The 27,482-nt window shown below is 42.3% G+C and overlaps 1 protein-coding gene across 1 annotated transcript in view; it reads left to right on the forward strand.

Annotated features, from left to right (window-relative positions):
* The first annotated feature begins 14,035 nt into the window (after positions 1-14,035).
* LOC143782866 (ecto-ADP-ribosyltransferase 5-like) overlaps positions 14,036-27,482 on the forward strand; it is a 44,204-nt gene continuing 30,757 nt past the window's right edge. The window contains exons 1-2 of the mRNA XM_077270830.1: positions 14,036-14,063; positions 15,163-15,244. Of these exons, the coding sequence (XP_077126945.1) occupies positions 15,179-15,244 (66 nt within the window). The 5' untranslated portion in view covers positions 14,036-14,063; positions 15,163-15,178. The remainder of the gene's footprint in view (positions 14,064-15,162; positions 15,245-27,482) is intronic.

The raw sequence follows: 27,482 nt of genomic DNA on the forward strand, positions 1-27,482 counted from the left end.
ATATGACTGGGCAGCAGGGCAAGCCTTGCAGTCAATACATAAGAAAACAGTATGGCAGGACCAACTGAAGAATGTGAAGTGGGTTTTCCTGTGGCCATCCAGTACCTGGGTTCAAAGGCTTATTGGGCTACATATGACTGGGTAGCAGGGCAGGCCTTGCATTCAATGCAACATTTTTTCAGGAAGCCCTCCTGTACCTCTCATGAAAGGGGTATTGTGGTGTGTCATAATTCTTGGCAGCCCAGCCACTCACTGCATAGGCAATAACAGCATAGGAGACCCACTATTTAATAATGGCCCTTTAAGAATATTAATATGGCCTGATGGCCCTATAAAAATAGGCTTTATGACTTTAAGAGTCCCACCTTCATAAATGAAACAAGATTTGTCTGATGATGTGTCGCACACCACATGGCCAGCTAAGGTTGTTAAATGTTACAATGACATTTCCCAGTGAATGCATTTGTATTGGTTGAAAGCAATGCTAAAGTTGAAAAACGCATCAAAAGGGAGAGGGATACAAAAAAATATCGAAGGAATTCATAATGCCAGTCAGCAGCGTTCAAACTGTGATTAACAAGTTGAAAATCAGGGGCTCTGTAAAAACAAACTTTCGTCCACAACTGCCAGGAAAATTGTTCGGGATGCAAAGAAAACCCACAAATAACATCACCTGAAATACTGGACTCTCTGAAAACTAGCGGTGTGGCTGTTTCAAGATGCACAATAAGGAGACGCCTGAAGAAAAATGGGCTGCATGGTCGAGTCGCCAGAAGAAAGCCATTACTGCAAAAATGCCACAAAGTATCTCTCCTACAATACGCAAAACATCACAGAGAAAAGCCTCAAACTTCTGGAGCAAGGTAATTTGGAGTGACGAGACAAAAATTGAACTTTTTGGCCACAACCATAAACATTACATTTGGATAGCACGGAGGTGGATCGCCAATGTTTTTGGGGATGTGTGAGCTACAAAGGAACAGGAAACTAGGTCAAAGTTGAAGGAAAGACGAATGCAGCATGTTATCAGTAAATACTGGAGGCAAATTTGCAATTATCATACCGGAAGCTGTGCATGGGACTTACTTGAACATTCCAACATGAAGACGATCCAAAACACAAGGCCAAGTCGACCTGTCATTGGCTACAGCAGAACAAAGTGAAGGTTCTGGAGTGGCCATCTGTCAGGACTCTGAACATTTTTATTACCTTTTGTGCATCACTGCCCTTTTCCAAGATGGCGTCTTTGGTCTCATGTGCAATGTTTCTTCCTGCTATAAAACTCCACCCCAGCCTTCAGTCTGTGCTACAGTATTCTGCCTTGCATCCAGCTCCTGACCTCTGATTACTCCCTGGCTATATACCTGCTCCTGTGAACCTGTGTGGTGATCCTGCTACTCTGCTCTGAGTTCCTGCTGCATACACCAGTTTCCAGTAATCCTCCTTCATCTGCTGCTCGTGTTTACTTCCATCTGCATTTGCTGGACATGTAAGCTGTTGCTGCTCTGCAAAAACCTGAGACTATTAACCAGGCCTCCTTGGTTGAGCTAAGATATGATTTGAACTGCCTTATAAGCTTATCTATCTGTGTTTGGACTAAGACAAGGATTTATTCGTGTCAAGTATCCTCAAGAATAACTGTGCTTCATAGACTTTCTGCTTGATTGCATTTTCCTTTGAAGTTTCCTATAGACTGCTAAGCTGCGTTTAATATTTACACCAAGTGTTGTGGACTTGAGTTTCTCTCTGCACCTGTTTGAATCACCGTGTGATAATATAGACTTTACCACTTATAAAACTGTGTCCTGTAGTTGTCTTGTTCCACGCAAAGAGTCTCCTGAGTAATCCCCTATAATTATTACAGGATACTCTAGCCATAAAAAAAGGAGCCTGCTGGAACAATGACTGCAGAAAGCAGATTAGAGCAGGTGTTTTCCATAATTAGATCACTGCAGAAAGATGTGGAAGGTCTGCAAAAGAAGTTTGGAAGCTTTGAACACACTCAACAAGTGTTTGGACAAACTTTGCAGGACTTAAGCAACCGCATGGCAGCCCAGGAAAACAAACTTGCTGGCATAGAGTCCCAGTATGGATGGGCTTTTCAGGACATAAGCACGCAAATAGCTGCACAAGTGACTTTACCCTCTGGGCAACCGCCACCAGCTAGCCCACGTAAGTTGCTCCCATTCAGATTTAATGGTGATCGCGACAAATTTCCTGACTTTGTGAATCAATGTATACTATATTTTGATGTGCATGCTGACCGTTTTCCTACTGATAGATCCAAAGTATTGTGTGTAATAATGCTACTGACCTCACAAGCGCTCGCCTTGGCGAATCCGATGATTGAGTCTCGTGACCCACGGTTAAATAACTTGGATGATTTCTTGGCCACTATGGCATTAATGTTTGATGACCCTAATCGCCATGCAACCGCTGAATCTGCTTTGTTGTCTTTACGCCAGGCTAAACGTTCTGTTATTGAGTATGCCACTGAATTCAGGAGATTAGTGGTAGATACCAATTGGGACAGTTATGCACAATTGCCTATTTTTAAAAGGGGTCTGTCTAGTATTGTAAAAGATGAACTAGCTCACCACAAGAGCTAGAGACATTTATACAGCATTGTGTGCGCATAGACATTCGCCTTACCGAGCGTAGGCAGGAGAAATTTGCTGCATATAACCGTATTTCTAACTTTTCCCTTCCTTCCAAAGAGCCTGCAGGTAAAACCTCGGGAGGTGGAGGAGGTGCCCATGCAAATTGATTCCGTTCAGAGGCGCGAGATTAATGAGTACCGGGAGCATCGCCTCCGTGAAAGTCTATGTGTCTACTGCGGTCAGTCTGACCACTTTTTAATCAACTGTCCCAAGTGTCCCAAGCGGTCTAACAAGGTGCTAGCAGCGGTAGGAGAATATGATAACTGTGATGATGAATCTGACATCTCTGAATGTATAAATAATTATGGTTTTATTCAGTGGCGCTTAGAGACCAGCTTGGATGTAATGCTGCAGATTAATACCACCACCACATTGTGGTTGGAGGAAAAATCCTCTATAAGATAAATAATCTATAAGATATCTCTGAATGTAGCCTGCCTTTAAACGCTGTATTCCATTCACTTTCTATGACTTCACCCCCCAAGGAGCTGAAGGAGAAGAACTCTCACTGTTCTCTCTCTATTAAGATCCTGTGTTCAGGACAGTGGATTTCCAGTGCAGCTATGATTGACTCTGGTGCAGGTGGCAATTCCATGGATATCGCATTTGCCAAGGAACATGGTATTGAAATTCAGCAAAGAGCCTCTCCAATTACCATGGAAACAGTGGATGGGTCACCTTTAATCTCTGGGCCTGTGGACCAGGAGACCGTACCCCTTGAAATTTTGTTGGAGCCTAATCATCAGGAGCAACTTTCTTTCTTGCTAATTTCTTCTCCTCGTTTTCCTGTGATTTTAGGCATTCCTTGGTTGCGTTCTCAGAACCCAATTATCAACTGGGAGACCAAGGAGATTATCTTTCCAACAAGGAGCAACTGAGCATTAACAGAAGCTGTCCCTGAGTCCACGGCTACAGAACCACATGTACAGGTATTTGCTTTACCTTCAGCATATAAAGAGTTCTCTGACATCTGTGACAAGAAGAATGCAGATCAGCTTCCTCCACACAGGCATTATGACTGTCCCATTGAGCTGCTTCCTGGGGCAGCTATTCCTTTTGGTAACGTATACCCTTTGGCGGCACCTGAGCTTCAAGCCTTAAAGGAGTATATTGATGAAAATCTGACCAAAGGCTTCATACGTCCTTCTTCCTCACCAGCAGGGGTACCTATATTTTTTGTAAAAAAGAAAGATGGGACCCTGAGACCCTGTGTTGACTATCGGGAACTTAATAAGGTAACCATACGAAACTGTTACCCTTTGCCTCTGATTCCCGAATTACTGGAAAGAGTCTGCCATGCTAAGGTGTTCTCTAAACTGGATCTTCATGGGGCTTATAATTTGGTGCGTATTCGTCCAGGGGATGAGTGGAAGACAGCATTCAGATGCCAGTATGGACACTTTGAATATCTTGTGATGCCCTTCGGGCTTTGTAACGCCCCTGCAACGTTTCAACACCTTGCTAATGACATTTTCAGAGATTTGTTGGACCAGTTTGTAGTGATCTATTTGGACGATATACTAATCTTTTCTGACTCTCTACAGGAACATGAAGAACATGTCAAAACTGTTTTAAGACGTCTGAAAGAGAACCATCTGTATATTAAGCCTGAGAAATGCGAGTTCCATCGTTCTGAGATACAGTTCTTAGGTTATATCATCTCTCCCCAGGGGCTGAACATGGAATCTGGTAAGATTCAGGCTATCCTTGACTGGCCGGTACCCAAGAACGTTAAGGAGGTCCAATGTTTTATTGGTGTTGCAAATTTCTACAGACGCTTCATTCGAAATTTTTCTGATATTGTCCGTCCCATTAAGGAAAAGCCCTTTAAGTGGTCATCACAGTCTCAAGAATCTTTTGATTGGCTTAAGATCTGTTTCACCTCAGCACCACTGTTGATACACCCAGATCCAACACTTTCTTTCATTGTGGAGGTGGACGCTTCTGATAATACCTTGGGGGCTATTCTCTCCCAAAGAATTGGAGAGAAGGGTCTGCTACATCCTTGTGCTTTCTTTTCCCATAGACTAACCTCAGCAGAGAAGAATTACGACGTGGGAGACAAGGAATTGCTGGCTATTATTGCGGCTTTCAAAGATGGGAGGCATCATCAGCAAGGAGTTGCACAACAGATCATAGTGCTAACTGACCATCGCAATTTAGAGTTCCTTAGATCCGCTAGATGTCTTTCTCCTCGTCAGGCTCGTTGGAACTTATTTTTAAATCAATTTAACTTTGTTATCTCGTACTGTCCAGGTTCTCATAATGGGAAGGCTGATGCTTTATCCCGAATCCATGCTGTGGATTCCGTACCTGGAGCCCCGTCCAAGACCATTCTATCTGATGCCAATTTCATTGGAGTTATCCACGATCAGGACTTGTGGAAGGAGTGCAGGGAGGCTTATGATGGTGATGTATTTCTGGCCAACCCACCTGTGGATATTTATCTTGTCTTTAAGGGTGGCATGTGGTTCAGAGATCGACGTATCTACGTCCCTGAGGTCGTCCGTCTGCAGATCCTCAAGTGGGTACATGACTCTAAGTTGGCTGGTCACAGGGCGGTACAGAAGACATAAGAGTTCCTGAGCTGGCCAACTTGCCTGAAGGATACCAAGGACTATGTTCTCTCTTGCTAGGTATGTGCTCATTACAAGACTCCTCATGTGGCACCTACGGGTCTTCTACAACCATTACCTGTTCCGTCCCGCCCTTGGGGGTCTTTATCAATGGACTTTATTGTGGAGCTGCCTACATCGGGGGGCATGAATACAATCATGGTGGTAGTTGATCGCCTGACTAAAGCTGCTCATTTTGTTCCGTGCACCGGCCTCCCCTCAGCTAAAGATACAGTGAACTTGGTTATACAGAATGTCTTTCGGTTGCATGGGGTCCCGGACGAGATCATCTCTGACCGTGGAGTACAGTTCACTTCAAGATTCTGGAAGGGGTTTTGCTCTGCACTCAATATTAATGTGTGTCTCTCTTCCGCTTACCGTCCCCAGACAAATGGTCAGACTGAGCAGACCAACCAGACACTGGAACAATATCTAAGATGCTATGTCAGCCATCTCCAGGATGATTGGTTGGAGTTGCTGCCGTTAGCCGAATTTTCATATAACAATTCTTAGAGCGCCTCCACTAAATTTACACCTTTCTTTGCCAATCTGGGTTATCATCCGTGTATCTTACCTAGGTCTCCAATTAATTCTCTGGTTCTGGCAGTGGAGGAAAGGCTGACTGCGATGAAGCAAAATCTGGAGGTTCTGAAGGAATTCCTGACCACAGCTCAAGAACGTTATAAGAGATCGGCTGATAGATTCTGTAAACCTGCACACATGTTCAAGGTAGGAGATTCCGTGTGGTTAGCAACTAAGAATCTAAAGTTAAACGTTCCTTCACAAAAACTTGGACAGAAATTCATTGGCCCTTTCAAGATCAACGGTATTGTGAGCTCTGTGGCCTGCCGACTGAAGCTGCCTAGGACTATGAAGGTACACCCAGTTTTTCATGTATCTTTACTAAAGCCTGTATCTCCTTATACCTTCCAGGGATGTGTTGTGCCACCTCCGCAGCCTGTGGTGATTGATGGGCAAGAACAATTTGTGGTGGATGAAATTATTGATTCCAGGATTCGCAGGAATGGGCTCCAATATCTGATAAGACGGCAGGGATATCCCCCTGAGGAAGACTCTTGGGAACCTGTGGAAAACATCAATGCCCAACAGAAGATTTCTCGTTTTCATCAGAGATTCCCTGAGAAACCAGGTCCAGGATTGTCCTGAGGCCGCTTCTAAGGAGGGAGTAATGTCAGGACTCTGAACATTTTTATTACCTTTTGTGCATTACTGCCCTTTTCCAAGATGGCGTCTTTGGTCTCATGCGCACTGTGTCTTCCTGCTATAAAACTCCACCCCAGCCTTCAGTCTGTGCTACAGTATTCTGCCTTGCATCCAGCTCCTGACCTCTGATTACTCCCTGGCTATATACCTGCTCCTGTGAACCTGTGTGGTGATCCTGCTACTCTGCTCTGAGTTCCTGCTGCATACACCAGTTTCCAGTAATCCTCCTTCATCTGCTGCTCGTGTTTACTTCCAACTGCATTTGCTGGACATGTAAGCTGTTGCTGCTCTGCAAAAACCTGAGACTATTAACCAGGCCTCCCTGGTTGAGCTAAGATATGATTTGAACTGCCTTATAAGCTTATCTATCTGTGTTTTCCTCTGAAGTTTCCTATAGACTGCTAAGCTGCGTTTAATATTTACACCAAGTGTTGTGTACTTGAGTTTCTCTCTGCACCTGTTTGAATCACCGTGTGATAATATAGACTTTACCACTTATAAAACTGTGTCCTGTAGTTGTCTTGTTCCACGTAAAGAGTCTCCTGAGTTATCCCCTATAATTATTACACCATCTCAGTCTCCTGACCTCAATATCATTGAGCCACTCTGGGGAGATCTCAAGCACGCAGTTCATGTTAGACAGCCCAGGAATTTACAGGAAGAGTGGGAAGTTTTACCATCTCAGAAAATAAAGAACCTCATCCACAACTACCACAAAAGACTTTAAGCGGTCGTTGATGTTGGATGGGGCAATACACGGTATTAAGAAATGGGGTATATGAACTTTTGATCAGGGTCATTTGGATGTTTTGGGTTGTCATTATGATTTAAAAAGAGAAAACACAGTAGTTTGACAATCAGCTGTGCATCCACCAGACTTCTGCACAACACAACTGATGGTCCAAACCCCATTTATAAGGCAAGAAATCTCACTTATTAAACCTGACAGGGCACACCTGTGAAGTGAAAACCATTTTCGGTGACTACCCCTTGAAGCTCATCAAGAGAATGCCAAGAGTGTACAAAGCAGTCATCAAAGCAAAAGGTGGCTACTTTGAAGAACCTAGAATATAAGACATATTTTCAGTTGTTTCACACTTTTTTGTTAAGTATATAATTCTACATGTGTTAATTCATAGTTTTGATGCCTTCAGTGTGAATGTACAATTTTCATAGTCATGGAAATATAGAAAAATCTTTAAATGAGAAGGTGTGTCCAAACTTTTGTTCTGGACTGTGTATATATATATATATATATATATATATATATATATATATATATACTGTATATATATACATATATATATATATATATATATATATATATATATATATATAGCTATTAGTGATGAGGGAGTACACTCGTTGTGCGAGTTTTCCCGCACATGCTTAGGTGGTCTCTGAGTATTTGTGACTGCTCGGAGATTTAGTTTTTGTTGATACAGCTGCATGATTTACAGCTGCTAGCCAGCCTGAGTACATGTGGGGGTTGCCTGGTTGCTTGGGAATCCACACATGTAATCAAGCTGTCTAATAGCCGCAAATCGTGCAGCTACAGCAAGGAAAACTAAATCTCCGAGCAGTTACAAATACTCAGAGACAACCCGAGCGTGCTCGGGAAAACCCGAGCAACGAGTATATTCGCTCATCACTAATAGCTATAGTTCTGGCAAAGATTAAGAGACCACTGCAACATTTTCCATTTGTCTGATATTTTTCTTTATAGGTTTTTTTTTTAGTGAAATGTAAATTGTTCTTCTATTCTATAAACTACTGACGACATGTCTCCGAAGTTCCAAGCAATAAATTTTGTATTTATTTTCTGAAAATGAGAAATGGTCAAAATAACAAAAAAATGCATTGCTTGCAGACCTCAAATAATGAAAAAAAAAACCAAGTTCATAATCATTTAGAAACAACTATACTAATGTATTAACTCAGGAAGAGTTCAGAAATCAACATTTTGTGGAATAACCATGATTTTTAATTACAGCTTTCATGCATCATGGCATGCTTTCCGCTAGTCTTTCACACTGCTTTTGGGTGACCTTGCCACTCCTGGTACAAAAATGTATGCAGTTCTTCTTTGTTTGATGGCTTGTGACTATCCATCTTCCTCTTGATTACATTCCAGAGGTTTTCAATGGAGTTCAGGTCTGAAGATTGGGCTGGCCATAACAGGGATTTGATGTGGTGGTCCTTCATCCACACCTTGATTGACCTAGCTGTGTGGCATGGCGCATTGTCCTGCTGGAAAAACCAGTCCTCAGACTTGGGGAACATTGCCTGAGCAGAAGGGATCAACTGTTTTTCCAGGATAACCTTGTATGCGGCTTGATCCATGTCTTTCGCAAATATTAACCTGCCCAATTCCAGCCTTGCTGAAGCATGCCCGCATCAACACCTGGTCGTCTAATAGTTAGACGGAGACCTGGAGAGATGTACAAGCCACAGTGTCTTGCACCCACTGTGAAATTTGGTGGAGGATCGGGGATGATCTGTGGATTCTTCAGCAAGGCTGGAATTGGGCAGGTTGTTCTTTGCGAAGGACGTATGAATCAAGCCGCATACATGGTTATCCTGGAAAAACAGTTGTTTCCTTCTGCTCAGGCAATGTTCCCCAACTCTGAGGACTGGTATTTCCAGCAGGACAATGCACTATGCCACACAGTTAGGTCAATCAAGGTTTGGATAAAGGACCACCACATAACATCCCTGTCATGGTCAGCCCAATCTCCAGACCTGAACCCCATTGAAAACCTCTGGAATGTAATCAAGAGAAAGATGGATAGTCACAAACAAAGAAGAACTGCTTATATTTTTGTACCAGGAGTGGCATAAGGTCACCCAAAAGCAGTGTGAAAGACTGGTGGGAAGCATGTCACGACGCATGAAAGCTGTGATTAAAAATCATGGTTTTTCCACAAAATATTGATTTCTGAACTCTTCCTGAGTTAAAACATTAGCATTGCTTTTTCTAAATGATTATGAACTTGTTAGTTTTTTTTTGCATTATTTTACGTCTGCAAGCAATGCATTTTTTTTGTTATTTTGACCATTTCTCATTTTCAGAAAATAAATACAAAATTTATTGCTTGGAAATTTGGAGACATGTTCTCAGTAGTTTATAGAATGTAACAACAATTTACATTTTACTCAAAAATATACCTATAAAGAGAAAAATAAGACAAACTGAAAATTTTGCAATGGTCTCTTAATTTTTATCAGCGCTATATATACACCGCTCAAAAAAATAAAGGGAACACTAAAATACCACATCCTAGATATCACTGAATAAAACATTCCACTTTGTAAATCTTTATTCACTACATAGTGGAAAGCGTTGCAAACAATAAAACATAAAAATTATCAATGTAAATCAAAATTAATATCTCACAGAGGCCTGGATTTGGAACGACACTTAAAATCAATCAAAGTGGAAAGTCAAATTACAGGCTGAACCAACTTCAGTGGAAATGCCTCAAAACAAGGAAATGATGCTCAGTAGTGTGTGTGTGGCCTCCACGTGCCTGTATGATATCCTTACAATGGTTGGGCATGCTCCTGATGAGGCAGCGGATGGTCTCCTGAGGGATCGCCTCCCAGACCTGGACTAAAGAATCCTCCAGCTCCTGGACAGTCTGTGGTGCAACGTGACGTTGGTGGATGGTGCGAGACATAATGTCCCAGATGTGTTCAATTGGATTCAGGTCTTGGGAATGGGCGGGCCAGTCCATAGCTTCAATGTCTTCATCTTGCAGGAACTGCTGACATACTCCAGCCACATGAGGTCTGGCATTGTCCTGCATTAGGAGGAACCCAGGGCCAACTGCTCCAGCATATGGTCTCACAAGGGGTCTGAGGATCTCCTCTCGGTACCTAATGGCAGTCAGGCTACCTCTGGCAAGCACATGGAGGGCTGTGCGGCCATCCAAAGAAATGCCACCACACACCATTACTGACCCACTGCCAAACCGGCCATGCTGAATGGTGTTGCAGGCAGCAGATCGCTCTCCACGGCATCTTCAGAACCTGCTTTCATCTGTGAAGAGCACAGGGCAAAAGTGGCAAATTTGCCAATCCTGGTGTTCTGTGGCAAATGCCAAGCATCCTGCATGATGTTGGGCTGTGAGTACAATCCCCATCTGTGGACGTTGGGCACTCAGACCATCCTCATGGAGTCGGTTTATAACCATTTGTGCAGACACATGCAAATTTGTGTCCTGCTGGAGGTCATTTTGCAGGCCTCTGGCAGTGCTCCTCCTGTTCTTCATTGCACAAAGGCTGAGGTAGCGGTCCTGCTGCTGGGTTGTTGCCCTCCTATGGTCCCCTCCACATCTCCTGGTGTACTGGCCTGTCTATTGGTAGTGCCTCCAACCTCTGGACACTACACTGACAAACACAGCAAACCTTCTTGCCACAGCTCGCATTGATGTGCCATCCTGGATGAGCTGCACTACCTGAGCCACTTGTGTGGGTTGCAGAGTCTGTCTCATACTACCGCGAGTGTGAAAGCACAACCAACATTCAAAAGTGACCAAAACATCAGCCAGAAAGCATTGGCATTGAGATGTGGTCTGTGGTCCCCACCTGCAGAACCACTCCTTTATTGAGTGTGTCTTGATAATTGCCAATAATTTACATCTGTTGTCTATTCCATTTGCACAACAGCATGCAAAATTGATTGTCCAACAGTGTTGCTTCCTAAGTGGACAGTTTGATTTCGCAGAATTTTTATTTACTTGGAGTTATATTCTGTTCTTAAAGTGTTCCCTTTATTTTTTTGAACAGTGCATATATATATATATATATATATATATATATATATATATATATATATATATATATATATATATATATATATATATATATATATATATATATATATGTGTGTGTGTGTACTTGTATCCAAAAGTTTGGGAATACCTGTTTATGCAACTATTTTTCTTGTTCTTATTGGAATGTGGACTTTGTAGATTTGTACGGAAGGCAGGAAAGTTATAAAGGAACGCACATGGAATCAAGGAGAAGAAGCGTGTTAAACAAACCAGAATATTTCTCCTTGAGGAAGCCTAGAGCGCAACATGCTTCGGAGTCCCATGGTCCCTACCTACGTGTTGTTCTCTGATTCATGGTATGTCTGATGTTTGATATATGCAGTGTGTTTAGATGATATTTATTTTGTACTTCTATATCTTATTCTATTTTGAATTTCTATTTCTATTTCTTTTATACACTTCTTTATATCTTGTACACACAGATCAATTTTTTTTTTCAGAAAATACAAATACAGCACCGTTTATATAGTACACTTTTTTCTAATATGTTTCCATGTGAACTTTCCTTTGTATACTTGATCCCCACTATTTTAATATATATAGATTTTAATTGATATACATAAATAAAACTATATATTTTTTATATATTTATTTTTTGTGGTCATTCACCTTCTTCCTTATATGTAAAGTAGTATAAACCAGAATATGTGTTTTACGTTATATTTCTCAAAGTATGCCCATTTTACTCTTATGACAACTTTACACACAATTACATAGTTACATAGGTTGAATGAAGACCTGGGTACATCGAGTTCAACCTTTCTCCACCAATTGTGCATTTGTCACCTAGCTATAACCCTCAATGTTATGTGTATCAAGGAAATCTTCCAGCCCTTTTTTAAAAGCTGTTACAGTGTCTGCCAATTCTACCTCCTGTGCTCGGTATTCCACAGTCTGACTGCTCTAGCAGTAAAGAATCCTTTCCTGTTAAGCTGTCAGAATCGCCTTTCTTCCACCAGTAATAAGTGCCCCCTAGTCCTCAGGACAGTCCTTGGAAGGAACAATGTCATGTGCCAGTGTTTTGTGCTGGCCACACATATATTTATACAGGTAAATGAGATCCCCCTGAGGCATCTTTTTTCTAAGCTAAACAAGCCCAACTTTTCCAACCTCTCCTCATATGAGAGGCCTTCCATCTCTTGTAATAATCTAGTTGCCCGACATTGAACTGATTCTAACTTCTGAATATCCTTTTTAAAATATGGAGCCAAAAACTGGATCCCATATTCTAGATGTGGCCACACCAGTGATTTATAAAGGGGTAATAATATGTTGGTATCGCGGGATTTTCTCTCTTTTTTGATACATCCTAAAATCTTGTTTGCTTTTGCAGCAGCTGCTTGACATTGAGTACTGCTGCTCAGCTGACTTGTAACCAGAATACCCAAGTCCTTCTATTGATCTGTAGTCCCAAGTATACTCCCACTTAAAAATTAAGAAGCCACCACATCAAAACCCTGTCATGGGCAGCCCAATCTCCAGACCTAAACCCCATTGAAAACCTCTGGAATGTAATCAAGAGGATGATGGATAGTCACAATTAGTGTTGAGCGATACCGTCCGATACTTGAAAGTATCGGTATCGGAAAGTATCGGCCGATACCGGCAAAGTATCGGATCCAATCCGATACCGATACCCGATACCAATACAAGTCAATGGGACTCAAGTATCGAACGGTATCCCTGATGGTTCCCAGGGTCTGAAGGAGAGGAAACTCTCCTTCAGGCCCTGGGAACCATATTAATGTGTAAAATAAAGAATTAAAATAAAAAATATTGCTATACTCACCTCTCCGACGCAGCCTGCACCTTACCGAGGGAACCGGCAGCGTTGTTTGCTTAAAATTCGCGCTTTAACTTCCTTACGCGAAGTCCCGGCTTGTGATTGGTCGCGCGCCGCCCATGTGGCCGGGACGCAACCAATCACAGCAAGCCGTGACGTAATTTCCGGTCCTTCAGGATTTTAAAATTACGTTCCGGCGTTGTGATTGGTTGCGTCGCGGTCACATGGGCGACGCAACCAATCACAAGCCGTGACGTCACGGGAGGCAGGAGACGCGCGCATTTTAAACAGTCAGCAAAGCACCCCTACATTTTCACATGTCCCCCTCTATTCTTCACTGTGGGCACTTCATAAGTAGAATCCAACTGCTCACCTTTTCTGCTTCTCACAAAGACATGGTGGTTTGTACCAAAAAATTTGACCAAATCAGACCACAATGCAGATTTTCACTTATCTAAAGTCCAAGTAAAGTCAAGTACTAATCCAAAGAAATTAATGAGATGATGCGTCGCATTTACCAACAAGTGCTATAAATAAGATACCAAAAATCTCAAAAACTTGAGCCAATCTGGCAAAACTGATGACATATTCAGAATCAGCACCCCAAAAATACCCTAAATTCGATGAAATATCTTTGGCACCAAAAATGCTGTTGACCAGTGTAATATTTCTCCAGGGGCCAGTGAAAAAACTTTAATTTATTCAATTATAAAGTTTACCAAATTGCAAACATCAAAAGTGGTTATAATTTTTCAACAGAAATTGTGTATTTTATCAGCTCTGTGGCTTTTTCACGATTTAATCTCTTTTCTTCAGAAACTTATAACAGTTTTGTGTCGGGACATTGTCTGAATGGGGAAGTGAAATGATATAAAAAGCGAATAGCCCTAGAACTGAAGTACCAGACACAGAGAGTCGACCAGAGAATCAGAAATTCCATCAGGTGAGGCTGTTTATCTAAAAGCCTAGAAAAACTGCGTAAGAGTAGTCTTTAAATATATGAACTATAAAATGACTATTATTATTACTACTTACATTTTCTGCAAAACTATGGTCCTATTTTCAATGAGCTAGCTATTTGCATTTCATATCTAACAATGCAGTGTTAAGTCACTGTAAAGTTTAGTAAGTTTCAGCAAATTTACAAAAAAGTAAAAAAGAAGACAGTCGTCATGAAATTTCTATAAATCTTATCCACTTTGCTGGAACTGTAAGACGCAGCGCTTTGGACGCAGTATCAAAAACTCATCAAAAGCTCATCGTGGAAATATGGCCTTAAGCTATGTGCATTACTATCAAGATTAGTTATATGTTTATGCAAGGCTTTGGGTCTGTGAATAAATCGGACAGTACTCAGATGCCATTTTTGTGCTGCTTTTCTTAGATTGCTTGATAGAAGAAACTTAAGAAACCTCCATAATTTTTTATTGCACACTTGAAAAACTGATGAAACTCTGATGGTAAAGATGGACACACTAACCAAGTACTATTGAAAATCTGATCAGAAACACTGATGAAATGGCAACCATTTTTTGTATATGAGAAAAATCACTGACGCTTTAGGCCGGGTACCCACGATCCGGAACCATTTATTGAATGCAGGTAAACCCACATGTGTTTACTGAACCATGCTGATTTGCCACATTCAATACATTTCTATTGATGCAATTTCTTTTGCGGAGATGCTAGAAATTGACATGCTGCAGTCTTGATAGACGCGCCGCATGTCAGTGTCCACAAGTGATCAGCAGGTGACTATCTATGCTTAGTGGACATGGAATTTCTAGTAAGCCCATCCACTATGCTGTAATATCTGTCCACTGCGGGTTTGATGCTGCATAAATACGCAGTGTCCAACCCGCAGCAGTTCCTGATCGAGGCCACGTACTCTTACTGAGCCCTTACTCCTCACATCCCTTTATAAAAATATTTGAGGAAAAGCCATTTTACCTTATACAGACCTCAACGTGTCTGTTCATGAATTATGCTTTGAATCTAATAAAAATTTAAGAGAAACTTCTGACTTTACTATTCTTTTGCAGATATAAAGCATATAAAATGATTAAGTGGAAAATATGTGTGCTCATCTTCCTTACTTTTCACATGAAGAAACTTCTGGCACAGGTATTGTACCAAATAGTGGAAAGTGTTGTAGCACTTTTTGTAAAGTACAGTATATTTAATGTAACATCATAATGTTACAGCTAATGCAAGAATATGAGAGAAGTATGTTAAAGAGGGTGAACTTTGTACTGATCTATAACCCAATCAAATATCACTTGTATTTGTTACAATTAAATTATGTTATCACATCCTTCTAATCACACACACTAGATACTGTTTGTATACTAGGCTATAATTAGCCAGTAGATATCTTTGGTGGCAATGCGTGTTGACCACCCATTAACAGTTTACTGGTTGTCTTTCCATAGGCCTTATTTTGTAGATGCCAATCAATGAATACCAGTAATTAAATCTCAAAATTCACTATTTTAGAGAGGATTTGATTCAGCCATCTACACATTTCAATCAGACCCTTGTCAAAGTCACTATGATCCTTACATTTGACATTTTTCTCTGCTTTGAATGTATCAGCTTGAAGAATTGACTATTCATTTACTGAATACTGTGTTTCACCCCTTGATAGGCATAATCAGAGTTGGAGCTAAGTTTTCTGGTATTAGGGACAAGGATTCAGTTTGGCGCCCCCCTCCTATACCCAGTTTAAGCTTTTTGAGTAGTCATCAAATGTCCGTCCATATGCGATTCGCTTACTTACAAATACATGCCGACTAGCTGCTCTTCTGAATTCTCTCCATTTTCAATTAAATACTTCAGCCTCATCTTCATTGAGATAAGCTGGAAGAGAAGCTAGTCGCTGTAAGTCTGAAAATCACATATGAATTGTCACGTGATGATTGCTGGAACTGGCAAGCAGAGCTGAATCCTGACAGTGAGTGTATTACACACTGTTAGGATTGGGCATGCTGCATCACTTAATTTTATAATAAAAGGGGTTGTCCAAGTTTGTGGTGAAAGTCTGAAGTCACATACTCATATCTATGTTACTGCAGATTATGAATCCTCTTGCATTAATGTGTACTGTCAGGATTCTCCAGTGCCAGGAGCTGGTGGTCATGTTATCGTAAATATGTGATTTTGAATAGACGTGCGTGACCTTGCGTAATCCAAGTGAATTGAGTGAAGCAACAAACATCTGGTTCGTAAGTGACCTACCACTCTCTGGAGCATTATGACAACGTGCAGTGTGTATGCTCTGAGGATTTCGAAGTCTGAAGTCACATAGAGTGACTACAGATTTTCATCACCAACCTGGACAACCCCTTTAATGCTCCTATCAGAAATACAAATGTAGTAACTCTTAACTTGTCAGACACTACAATACTTTATCTACATGGCCATGTATCATGTAATCTTGCATGTTATGGATTGTTATATGTTTACAGCAGGCCTGTAAAACATACGGCCCGGAGGCACATGTTACATAGTTACATAGACTGAAAAAACACCTAGGTTTATCAAGATCAACCTTTCTCCACCAGTTGTACATTTTGTTACTAAATTAACTATAACCTGCAATGTTATGTGTATTGAGGAAATCATTCAGCCATTTTTAAAAGATGTCATAGTGTTGCCATTACTTCCTCTTGTGGTCGGCATTCCACAGTCTGACTGCTCTAACTGTAAAGAATCATTACCTATTTATCTGTCTAAATCACCTTTCTTCCACCCGTAATGAGTGCCCCCTCGTCCGTAGTATGGTCCTTGGAAGGAACAAGTCATGTGCCAGTGTTCTGTACTGACCACGCATATATTTATACATATAATGATATAATGAGATCACTGAGCCCTCTTTTTTCTAAGCCAAACAAGCCCAACTTTTCCAACCTTTCATCATATGAGAGGTCTCCATCCCTTGTAATAATCTAGTTGCCCACCTTTGAACTGGCTCTAGCTTCTGAATATCCTTTTCAAAATGTGGAGCCCAAAATGAGATTTATAAAGTGGTAACAACAAGTTGGACTCACAGGATTTTATATCTCTTTTTTACACCCTAAAATCTTGTTTGCTTTTGCGGCTGCTGCTTGACATTGAGCACTGCTGCTCAGCTTACTGGTAACCAGAATACCCAAGTCCTTCTCCTGTTCTGTAGTCCTGAGTATACTCCTATTTAATATCAAAAGGAAAAGAGAGCAGCACAGCCTAAATGTCCAGAGATTATCAACGGTGTGTAATCACAGAGCAATAGGTTGTCCGAAAATAAAGAGGAGGTGCTCGCGTGATGTGAAGCATGAATCATACGAACAAAAGAGAAGCAAACGCGGCAGCACTCACCAATCCTGGAGGTTCAAGTGTCCTTTATTGAAACACACTGGAACACATCTTCACGGCTCAGGGGAGTGAAACAAGCAAGGAGTGCGACGGACGAGACGACGGCCGTTTCGCGCTGCAAGGAGCGCTTCTACGGGTCCATGTCAGAGAGGAAGTGACGCCAGGATAAGTAGGTTAGTAACCACGAACTCCTCCTGCATCAACCTCCAATCGGACGATAGAAAGGTGCACTGTGCTAATTAAAAACAACTTAAAAACAAATACGAGAACACATTATAAACATGGATGAACAAAAAATCATAATTACAGTCCTACATTCTTGTAATCAACACGTAGATCACAATACGATATATCACAACAGAGGCATTTGAGATAAGCAACACCAAATCCCAACTATCATGTTGTCCAGAAAGAGGACATCCATCAGGAAAACCTGCAAGGAAAACACATACAGGAGAAAGAAAACGCAAAATACAGACAGGCAAAAACAAGAAAGAGTTAATAGGAAGATCCCTGCACAATTACCTTATAGAAAAACAGACATGTCTATTCTGTCATTGAGGCCTGCCGGGCCAGTTGCTCGTGTCCGCATAATCCACTTAGCCTCTTGTCTCAACAGTATTTTATGGAGATCACCGCCCTGTACCGACAGGATCACTTTTTCAATACCTGCAAAGGTTAATACCTCCGGGTTCCCTCCATGGCTTCCTCTGATATGATTAATCAGTCTCGGAACTCCTTTACCTGAAAGGCCTGATTTAAAGTGCTCTCTGAACCGCATGTATAACTTACGGATAGTTTTCCCAATGTAGAATCTCTTGCAGGGGCAAAACACTACATATACCACATACTCAGTCTTACAAGAAATAAATTGTCGAACATTATGTGTTATAGGGCCAATGTTTAACATCCGGCCCACAATATAAAACTGACGGTATTGGCAATGACCACACCGATAATTCCCTTTAAGGGCAGCTTGTTCTAACCAGGTGGTTCTGTCTTTCACTACACGATTATGAACCAACACATCTCTGATACGTGTACCCCATCTGTTGGATACCAGGGGTCCTCCTGCGGTCCTCCCTATTAGCTCTCTATCCCTCTCTAGTATGTGCCAATGCTTATGGATAGTCGATCTTATCTCTCTATCCATCGGGCCATATTGAAAACAAAAGGTGAACTGTTGTTTCGGAGTGTCGAACGACCTCTCTCTCAAGTCCTGTGGTGAAGCCTCTACCCGTTCTTACGTAGTTTTTAATAACTCCTCCGGATACCCCCTGTCACGGAGCCTACAAAAAAGTTCCTCAGACTGCCGCTCAAAACCTCTCTGTGTATTATTCATTTGTCGTGTCCTCAAAAGCTGACTATAGGGTAGTGACCTCTTAGTATGATTAGGATGAAAACTGTTAAAATGTAGGATGGAATTTACCGCAGTGGGTTTACGAAAAACGGAAGTGCAAACACTGCCTTCCAACACCTCCACAAAAACATCCAAAAATTCTAGGCTCATACACCCAAATTTCTGGGTAAAGGACATTCCCATGGTGTTACAACTGTTAAGATAACCTACAAATGAATCAAAGTCAGCCTCAGTACCGTCCCACACCACAAAAAACGTCATCGACATACCTCAAAAAAAGTTTGATATGTTTCAAAAAAATATTGTCAATTGAATAGATGTAATCTTCCTCAAAAACAGCCAAATAAAGATTGGCGAAAGTACATGCAGCCGGGGTCCCCATGGCAGTCCCAGTGGTCTGTCTGTACCAGGTGTCAAGAAATGTAAAGGCATTGTGTGTTAGAATGAAATCTAAACCTCCGCACACAAAATCAATATACCCCTGGCTCTTGTCAGTAGTCCTTAAGATACGTCTGATCGTGTCTACACCCAAACCCTGCGGGATATTAATGTACAGACTTACCACATCAATGGATGCCAGGGAGAACCCCGGCTGCCACTCAAAACTTTGAATGTGGCCTAAAAATGATTTTGTGTCTCTGATGTAGGAAGGAATATGATTAAGTAGAGGACGTAGCAGCCAGTCAATATACTGGGATAGGGGCTCAGTGAGCGAGCCTACCCTGGACACAATAGGTCTCACAGGAGGAAGGGTTAAAGACTTATGAATTTTAGGGAGGTAATACCAATGTGGTTTCATGGAAAAGCTAGGGAGCAACCTTTCTGCCTTCCGTTGTGTGATAACCCCATTTTCTACTGCCTTTCTAAGAAAGGTACATAGTTCCCCTTTAAATTTTTGCGTGGGGTCCCCCTGTAACTTGATGTAAGTTGTCGTATCTGACAATTGTCGATCAGCTTCTGTCAAATAAGACTCCCTGGGCAATAAGACTGTTTTATCCCCCTTGTCAGCAGGGCGTACAATCACATCTGTCCAGCTAGCTATTTCCCTCAGTGCTCTAGTCTCACTACCAGTGAGGTTGGGGGTAGCTTTTTTGTATAACAACGCTTCCATATCCTTTAAGACTAATGTTTCGAATAAAACGATCATGTTACCAGGGGAAACTGGAGGTATATACGTAGAAGGAACCCCACCCACAAATGGGGCATTGTCAATCAACCCAGGTGCTCTAACATCTAAAGCCGTATTTGTAAGACTGAGTAAGCATCTCGCATCCTCATGTAGGTCTGCAAGAACATCTTCCTGAGCACTTGCCATAAAGCCCAAAGGTCCCACACTACAAGGGCGTTCCCCTTCTAGAGTTGTAGAATCCGTGGAAAAGAAAAAACATACAAATGCATTTTCCTAGTAGCTTTAAATAAATCAATCTGAAAAGAGACAAAATCAAACCCATCGGGTATACAGTAATTAAGGCCTTTAGATAACAATGATAGTTGGGCCGAGTTCAGACTGCGGTGTGTCAAATTGACCACGTAATCATCAGGGTTAGTCACTAATACCGTTCCTGTCTCCAAGAGACATACTTCCTTTTGCGCCGCCATTCGGGGTCGGTGTTTACGTTTGCCCCTCCGTGTCTTCCTCCTAAAGGGGTCGGAGCAGTAGTTTGAATCTCCAATGACATATCTTCTGAAGATCCTGCGTTAGTAGTTGGTCCCTCGCTAAGACTGGAGTCTGATTCGGTAGTTAACCCCTTAACGACCGCCGATACGCCTTTTAACGGCGGCCGCTAAGGGTACTTAATCCACAGCGCCGTTAATTAACGGCGCTGTGGAAAAAGTGAATAGCGCCCCCCAGAGTCGGATTTTCTCTGGGGTCTCGGTTGCCGAGGGTAGCCGAGACCCCAGAGAACATGATTCGGGGGGTTTTTACCGACCCCGAGTTGCGATCGCCGGTAATTAACCGTTTACCGGCGGTCGCAACAAAAAAAAAAAACGCGATTTGCCGTTTAATTTCTCTGTCCTCCGATGTGATCGCACATCGGAGGACAGAGAAATGTGGTCCCCGATGGCCCCCAATAGCCCCCCAATACTTACCTACCTCCCCCGGTGCTCCTCGTGTCTCCCCATGGGCGCCGCCATCTTTCTTCCGGGAAAAAATGGCGGGCGCACGCGCAGTGCGCCCGCCGCCCGGCACCCGGATGTTCTTTGGGGTCTCGGCTGCCGGGGGTAGCCGAGACCCCAAAGAACATGATCGGGGTCGGTTTGCACCGACCCCTGCTTTGCGATCGCCGGTAATTAACAGTTTACCGGCGACCGCAAAAAAAAAAAAAAAAAAAAAAGCGATCAGTTATTTCTCTGCCCTCTGATGTGATCGCACATCAGAGGACAGAGAAATAGGGGGATTCGGGGACCCTATCATACTCACCCGGGGTCCCTGGGTCCTCTTCTGTCTTCTCCTGCCAGCCGGCTTTTTCTTCATGGCGGGCGCATGCGCAGTGCGCCCGCCATCTGCTGCCATCTGCCGGCCGGCAGGAGAAGACAAGTTGGGGCTAAAATTAGGGTTAGGGTTAGGGTTAGGGTTAGGGTTAGGGTTAGAGTTAGGGTTAGGGTTAGAGTTAGGGTTAGGGTTAGGGTTAGGGTTAGAGTTAGGGTTAGGGTTGGGGCTAAATTTAGGGTTAGGGTTAGGGCTAGGGTTAGGGTTAGGCTACTTTCACACTAGCGTTTTTTGGCTTCCGTCGCAATGCGTCGTTGGAGAAAAAACGCATCCTGCAAAAGTGCTTGCAGGATGCGTTTTTTCTCCATTGGCTTGCATTAGCGACGCATTGCGACGGATTGCCACATGTCGCATCCGTCGTGCGACGGATGCCTCGTGCTTCGGCGGACCGTCGACACAAAAAAAACTACATGTAACTTTTTTGTGCGACGTGTCCGCCATTTCCGACCGTGCATGCGTGGCCGGAACTCCGCCCCCGCCTCCCCGCACCTCACAATGGGGCAGCGGATGCGTTGAAAAAACAGCATCCGCTGCACCCGTTGTGCGGCGCTTACAACGCTAGCGTCGGTACGTCGGCCCGACACACTGCGATGGGCCGAGTACGACGCTAGTGTGAAAGTAGCCTTAGGCTTCTTTCACACTTGCGTCGGTACGGGGCGGTCGCAATGCGTCAGCCCGATGTACCGACGCACGTTGTGAAAATTGTGCACAACGTGGGCAGCGGATGCAGTTTTTCAACGCATCCGCTGCCCAGTCTATGTCCTGGGGAGGAGGGGGCAGAGTTACGGCCACGCATCCGCGGAAATGGCGGACGCGACGTACAAAAAAAAGGTTACATTGAACTTTTTTTGTGACGACGGGGGCTAAAGTTATGGTTAGGGTTGGGGCTAAAGTTAGGGTTAGGGCTAAAGTTAGGGTTAGAGTTGGGATTAGGGTTAGGGTTTGGATTAGGGTTGGGATTAGTGTTACGTTTGGGATTAGGGTTGGGATTAGGGTTAGGGTTGGGATTAGGGTTAGGGGTGTGTTGGATTTAGGGTTTTGATTAGGGTTATGGTTAGGGTTGAGATTAGGGCTGTTTTGGGGTTAGGGTTGTGATTATCGTTAGGGTTGTGATTAGGATTATGGATCGGGTTGAGATTAGGGTTAGGGCTGTGTTGGGGTTAGGGTTGGAGTTAGAATTGGGGGGTTTCCACTGTTTAGGTACATCAGGGGGTCTCCAAACACGACAGCCAATTTTGCGCTAAAAAAGTCAAATGGTACTCCCTCCCTTCTGAGCTCTGCCGTGCGCCCAAACAGTGGTTTACCCCCACATATGGGGCATCAGCGTACTCGGGATAAATTGGACAACAACTTTTGGGGTCCAATTTCTCCTGTTACCCTTGTGAAAATAAAAACTTGGGGGCTAAAAATCTTTTTTGTTGGAAAAAAATATATTTTTTTATTTTCACTACTCTGCATTATAAATTTCTGTGAAGCACTTGAGCTTTCAAAGTTCTCACCACATATCTAGATAAGTTCCTTAGGGGGTCTAGTTTCCAAAATTTGGTCACTTGTGGGGGTTTCTACTGTTTAGGTACATTAGGGGTCTGCAAACGCAACATAACACCCGCAGACAATTATATCAAAGTCTGCATTCCAAAATGGCGCTCCTTCCCTTCCGAGCTCTGCCGTGCGCCCAAACAGTGGTTTACCCCCACATATGGGGTACCAGCATACTCAGGACAAATTGGACAACAACTTTTGGGGTCCAATTTCTCTTGTTACCCTTGTGAAAATAAAAATTTAGGGGCTAAAAAAATATTTTTTGTGGGAAAAAAAATATTTTTTATTTTCACTACTCTGCATTATAAACTTCTGTGAAGCACTTGGGCATTCAAAGTTCTCACCACATATCTAGATAAGTTCCTTGGGGGGTCTATTTTCCAAAATGGGGTCACTTGTTGGGGGTTTCTACTGTTTAGGTACATTAGGGGTCTGCAAAGGCAACATAACGCCCGCAGACAATTCTATCAAAGTCTGCATTCCAAAATGGCACTCCTTCCCTTCCGAGCTCTGCCGTGCGCCCAAACAGTGGTTTACCCCCACATATGGGGTACCAGCATACTCAGGACAAATTGGACAACAACTTTTGGGGTCCAATTTCTCTTGTTACCCTTGTGAAAATAAAAACTTGGGGGCTAAAAAATCTTTATTGTTAAAAAATATATATTTTTTATTTTCACGACTCTGCATTATAAACTTCTGTGATGCACTTGGGCATTCAAAGTTCTCACTACACATCTAGATAAGTTCCATGGGGGGTCTAGTTTCCAAAATGGGGTCACTTTTGGGGGGTTTCTTCTGTTTAGGCACATCAGGGGCTCTCCAAACGCGACATGGCGTCCGATCTCAATTCCAGTCAATTTTGCATTGAAAAGTCAAATGGCGCTCCTTTGCTTCCGAGCTCAGCCATGTGCCCAAACAGTGGTTTACCCCCACATATGGGGTGTCGGCGTACTCAAGACAAATTGTACAACAGCTTCTGGGGTCCATTTTCTCCTGTTACCCTTGGTAAAATAAAAATTTGGAGGCAAAAAGATCATTTTTGTAGAAAAAATGCGATTTTTTTATTTTCACAGCTCTACGTTATAAACTTCTGTGAAGCACCTGGGGGTTTAAAGTGCTCACCACACATCTAGATAAGTTCCTTAAGGGGTCTAGTTTCCAAAATGGTGTCATATGTGGGGGGTCTCTACTGTTTAGGCACATCAGCGGCTCTCCAAACGTGACATGGCGTCCGATCTCAATTCCAGCCAATTCTACATTGAAAAAGTAAAACGACACTCCTTCTCTTCCAAGCTCTGCGGTGCGCCCAAACAGTGGTTTACCCCCATATATGGGGTATCGACGTACTCAGGAGAAATTGCACAACAACTTTTGTGGCCTAATTTCTCCTGTTACCCTTGTGAAAATAAAAATTTGGGGGCAAAAAGATCATTTTTGTAGAAAAAATGAGATTTTTTATTTTCACGGCTCTACGTTATAAACTTCTGTGAAGCACTTGGGGGTTCAAAGTGCTCACCACACATCTAGATAAGTTCCTTAAGGGGTCTAGTTTCCAAAATGGTATCACTTGTGGGGGGTTTCCACTGTTTAGGCACATCAGGGACTCTCCAAACGCGACATGGCATCCGATCTCAATTCCAGCCAATTCTGCATTGAAAAAGTCAAACGGTGCTCCTTCACTTCCAAGCTCTGCGGTGCGCCCAAACAGTGGTTTACCTCCACATATGGGGTATCGACGTACTCAGGAGAAATTGCACAACAACTTTTGTGGTCTAATTTCTCCTGTTACCCTTGTGAAAATAAGAATTTGTGGGCGAAAAAATCATTTTTGTGAAAACAAATGCGATTTTTTATTTTCACGGCTCTACGTTATAAACTTCTGTGAAGCACTTGGGGGTTCAAAGTGCTCACCACACATCTAGATAAGTTCCTTGGGGGGTCTAGTTTCCAAAATGGTGTCACTTGTGGGGGGTTTCCACTGTTTAGGCACATTAGGGGCTCTCCAAACGCGACATGGCGTCCGATCTCAATTCCAGCCAATTCTGCATTGAAACAGTCAAACGGTGCTCCTTCACTTCCAAGCTCTGCGGTGCGCCCAAACAGTGGTTTACCTCCACATATGGGGTATCGGTGTACTCAGGAAAAATTGCACAACAAAATTTGTGGTTAAATTTCTGTTTTTACACTTGTGAAAATTAAAAAAAATGGTTCTGAAGTAAAATGTTTGCAAAAAAAAGTAAAATGTTCATTTTTTTCTTCCACATTGTTTTAGTTCCTGTGAAGTACGTAAAGGGTTAATAAACTTCTTGAATGTGGTTTTGAGCAGCTTGAGGGGTGCAGTTTTTAGAATGGTGTCACACTTGGTTATTTTCTATCATATAGACCCCTCAAAATCACTTCAAAGGTGATGTGGTCCCTAAAAAAAACATGGTGTTGTAAAAATGAGAAATTGCTGGTCAACTTTTAACCCTTATAACTCCCTAACAAAAAAAAAAATTGTTTCCAAAATTGTGCTGATGTAAAGTAGACATGTGAGAAATGTTATTTATTAACTATTTTTTGTGACATATCTCTCTGATTTAAGGGCATAAAAATACAAAGTTTGAAAATTGCAAAATTTTAAAAATTTTCGCCATATTTCCATTTTTTTCATAAATAATCGCAAGTAATATCGAAGAAATGTTACCACTAACTTGAAGTACAACATGTCACGAAAAAACAATCTCAGAATCAGCAGGATCCGATAAAGCGTTCCAGAGTTATAACCTCATAAAGTGACACTGGTCAGAATTGTAAAAATTGGCTCGGTCATTAAGTACCAAATTGGCTCTGTCACTAAGGGGTTAAGTAGTCTTTATTACCCTGATGTTTATGTTTTTTCTTGTTATGACTGCGTTTTCTTTGTCTAAATCTGCCTCCTTGAGTATGTACAGTCCGATTGTCTTTATGTAATTTATTCCAAGTAAAGATGCTACCAGAATCGTAATCACTCTTATCCCGTAGGAATTTATCCCTTTTCCTCTGTTTCGTTTCTGCCTGTATAGGAATTAATCTAGAATCCAGTTTTTTATTAAAGGCCATCCATTGGCTTTCAGTCAGTCTGCTTTGCAATTCCAGCTGCGTTTTCAATATCTCTGCGTTAAGTGACTCATATTTCTGTATATTGGATTTCAAAACCAATTGTAGCAGGTCTTGAGAACATTTTAGCATGATCTTCTCCCATTCAGTCTTGAAAGACAAATCATTACTGTAATGGGAGATCTCTTTCCATACACGTAGTCCTCTTGGTACTCGATTATTATCGACATATGACTGCAAAGAGTTGTTTGTCCAAAATAACCTAATCTCTCTCTCTGAGAGATTAGTCAATTTATATTCCAAAGACCTCGTGCTTAACATGTGCACCTCGTCCGTCTGTTCGCACTCCTTAAAATAATTAACAGCATCCTCCCGGCCGGCTTGCAAACCACCCCGTACAGGTGCCAAATCGGACTCCATGATGTGGTGAAATTAACCTGGTTATTCCCACCGTAACATCAATTCACCAAAATCTCGCTGAAGGCATGCATGCTCACAACAACGAACATCCTATATCAAAGGGAAAAGAGAGCAGCACAGCCTAAATGTCCAGAGATTATCAACAGTGTGTAATCACAGAGAAATAGGTTGTCCAAAAATAAAGAGGAGGTGCTCGCGTGATGTGAAGCATAAATCATACGAACAAAAGAGAAGCAAACGCGGCAGCACTCACCAATCCTGGTGGTTCAAGTGTCCTTTATTGAAACACACGTGAAAACATCTTCAAGGCTCGGGGGAGTGAAACAAGCAAGGAGTGCGACGGACGAGACGACGGCCATTTCGCGCTGCAAGGAGCGCTTCTACGGGTCCATGTCGGAGAGAAAGTGACGCCAGGATATGTAGGTTAGTAACCACGAACTCCTCCTGTGTCAACCTCCAATCAGACGATAGAAAGGTGCACTGTGCTAATTAAAAACAACTTAAAAACAAATACGAGAACACATTATAAACATGGATGAACAAAAAATCATAATTACAGTCCTACATTCTTGTAATTGTATTGCTCTGTGATTACACACCGTTGATAATCTCTGGACATTTAGGCTGTGCTGCTCTCTTTTCCCTTTGATATTGGATGTTCGTTGTTGTGAGCATGCACGCCTTCAGTGAGATTTTGGTGTATTGATGTTACGGTGGGAATAACCAGATTAATTTCACCACATCATGGAGTCCGATTTGACACCTGTACGGGGTGGTTTGCAAGCCGGCCGGGAGGATGCTGTTAATTATTTTAAGGAGTGCGAACAGACAGACGAGGTGCACATGTTAAGCACGAGGTCTTTGGAATATAAATTGACTAATCTCTCAGAGAGAGAGATTAGGTTATTTTGGACAAACAACTCTTTGCAGTCATATGTCGATAATAATCGAGTACCAAGAGGACTACGTGTATGGAAAGAGATCTCCCATTACAGTAATGATTTGTCTTTCAAGACTGAATGGGAGAAGATCATGCTAAAATGTTCTCAAGACCTGCTACAATTGGTTTTGAAATCCAATATACAGAATTATGAGTCACTTAACGCAGAGATATT

Source organism: Ranitomeya variabilis, chromosome 1 (assembly GCF_051348905.1).
Source record: "Ranitomeya variabilis isolate aRanVar5 chromosome 1, aRanVar5.hap1, whole genome shotgun sequence".
In the NCBI taxonomy this organism is placed as follows: domain Eukaryota; kingdom Metazoa; phylum Chordata; class Amphibia; order Anura; family Dendrobatidae; genus Ranitomeya; species Ranitomeya variabilis.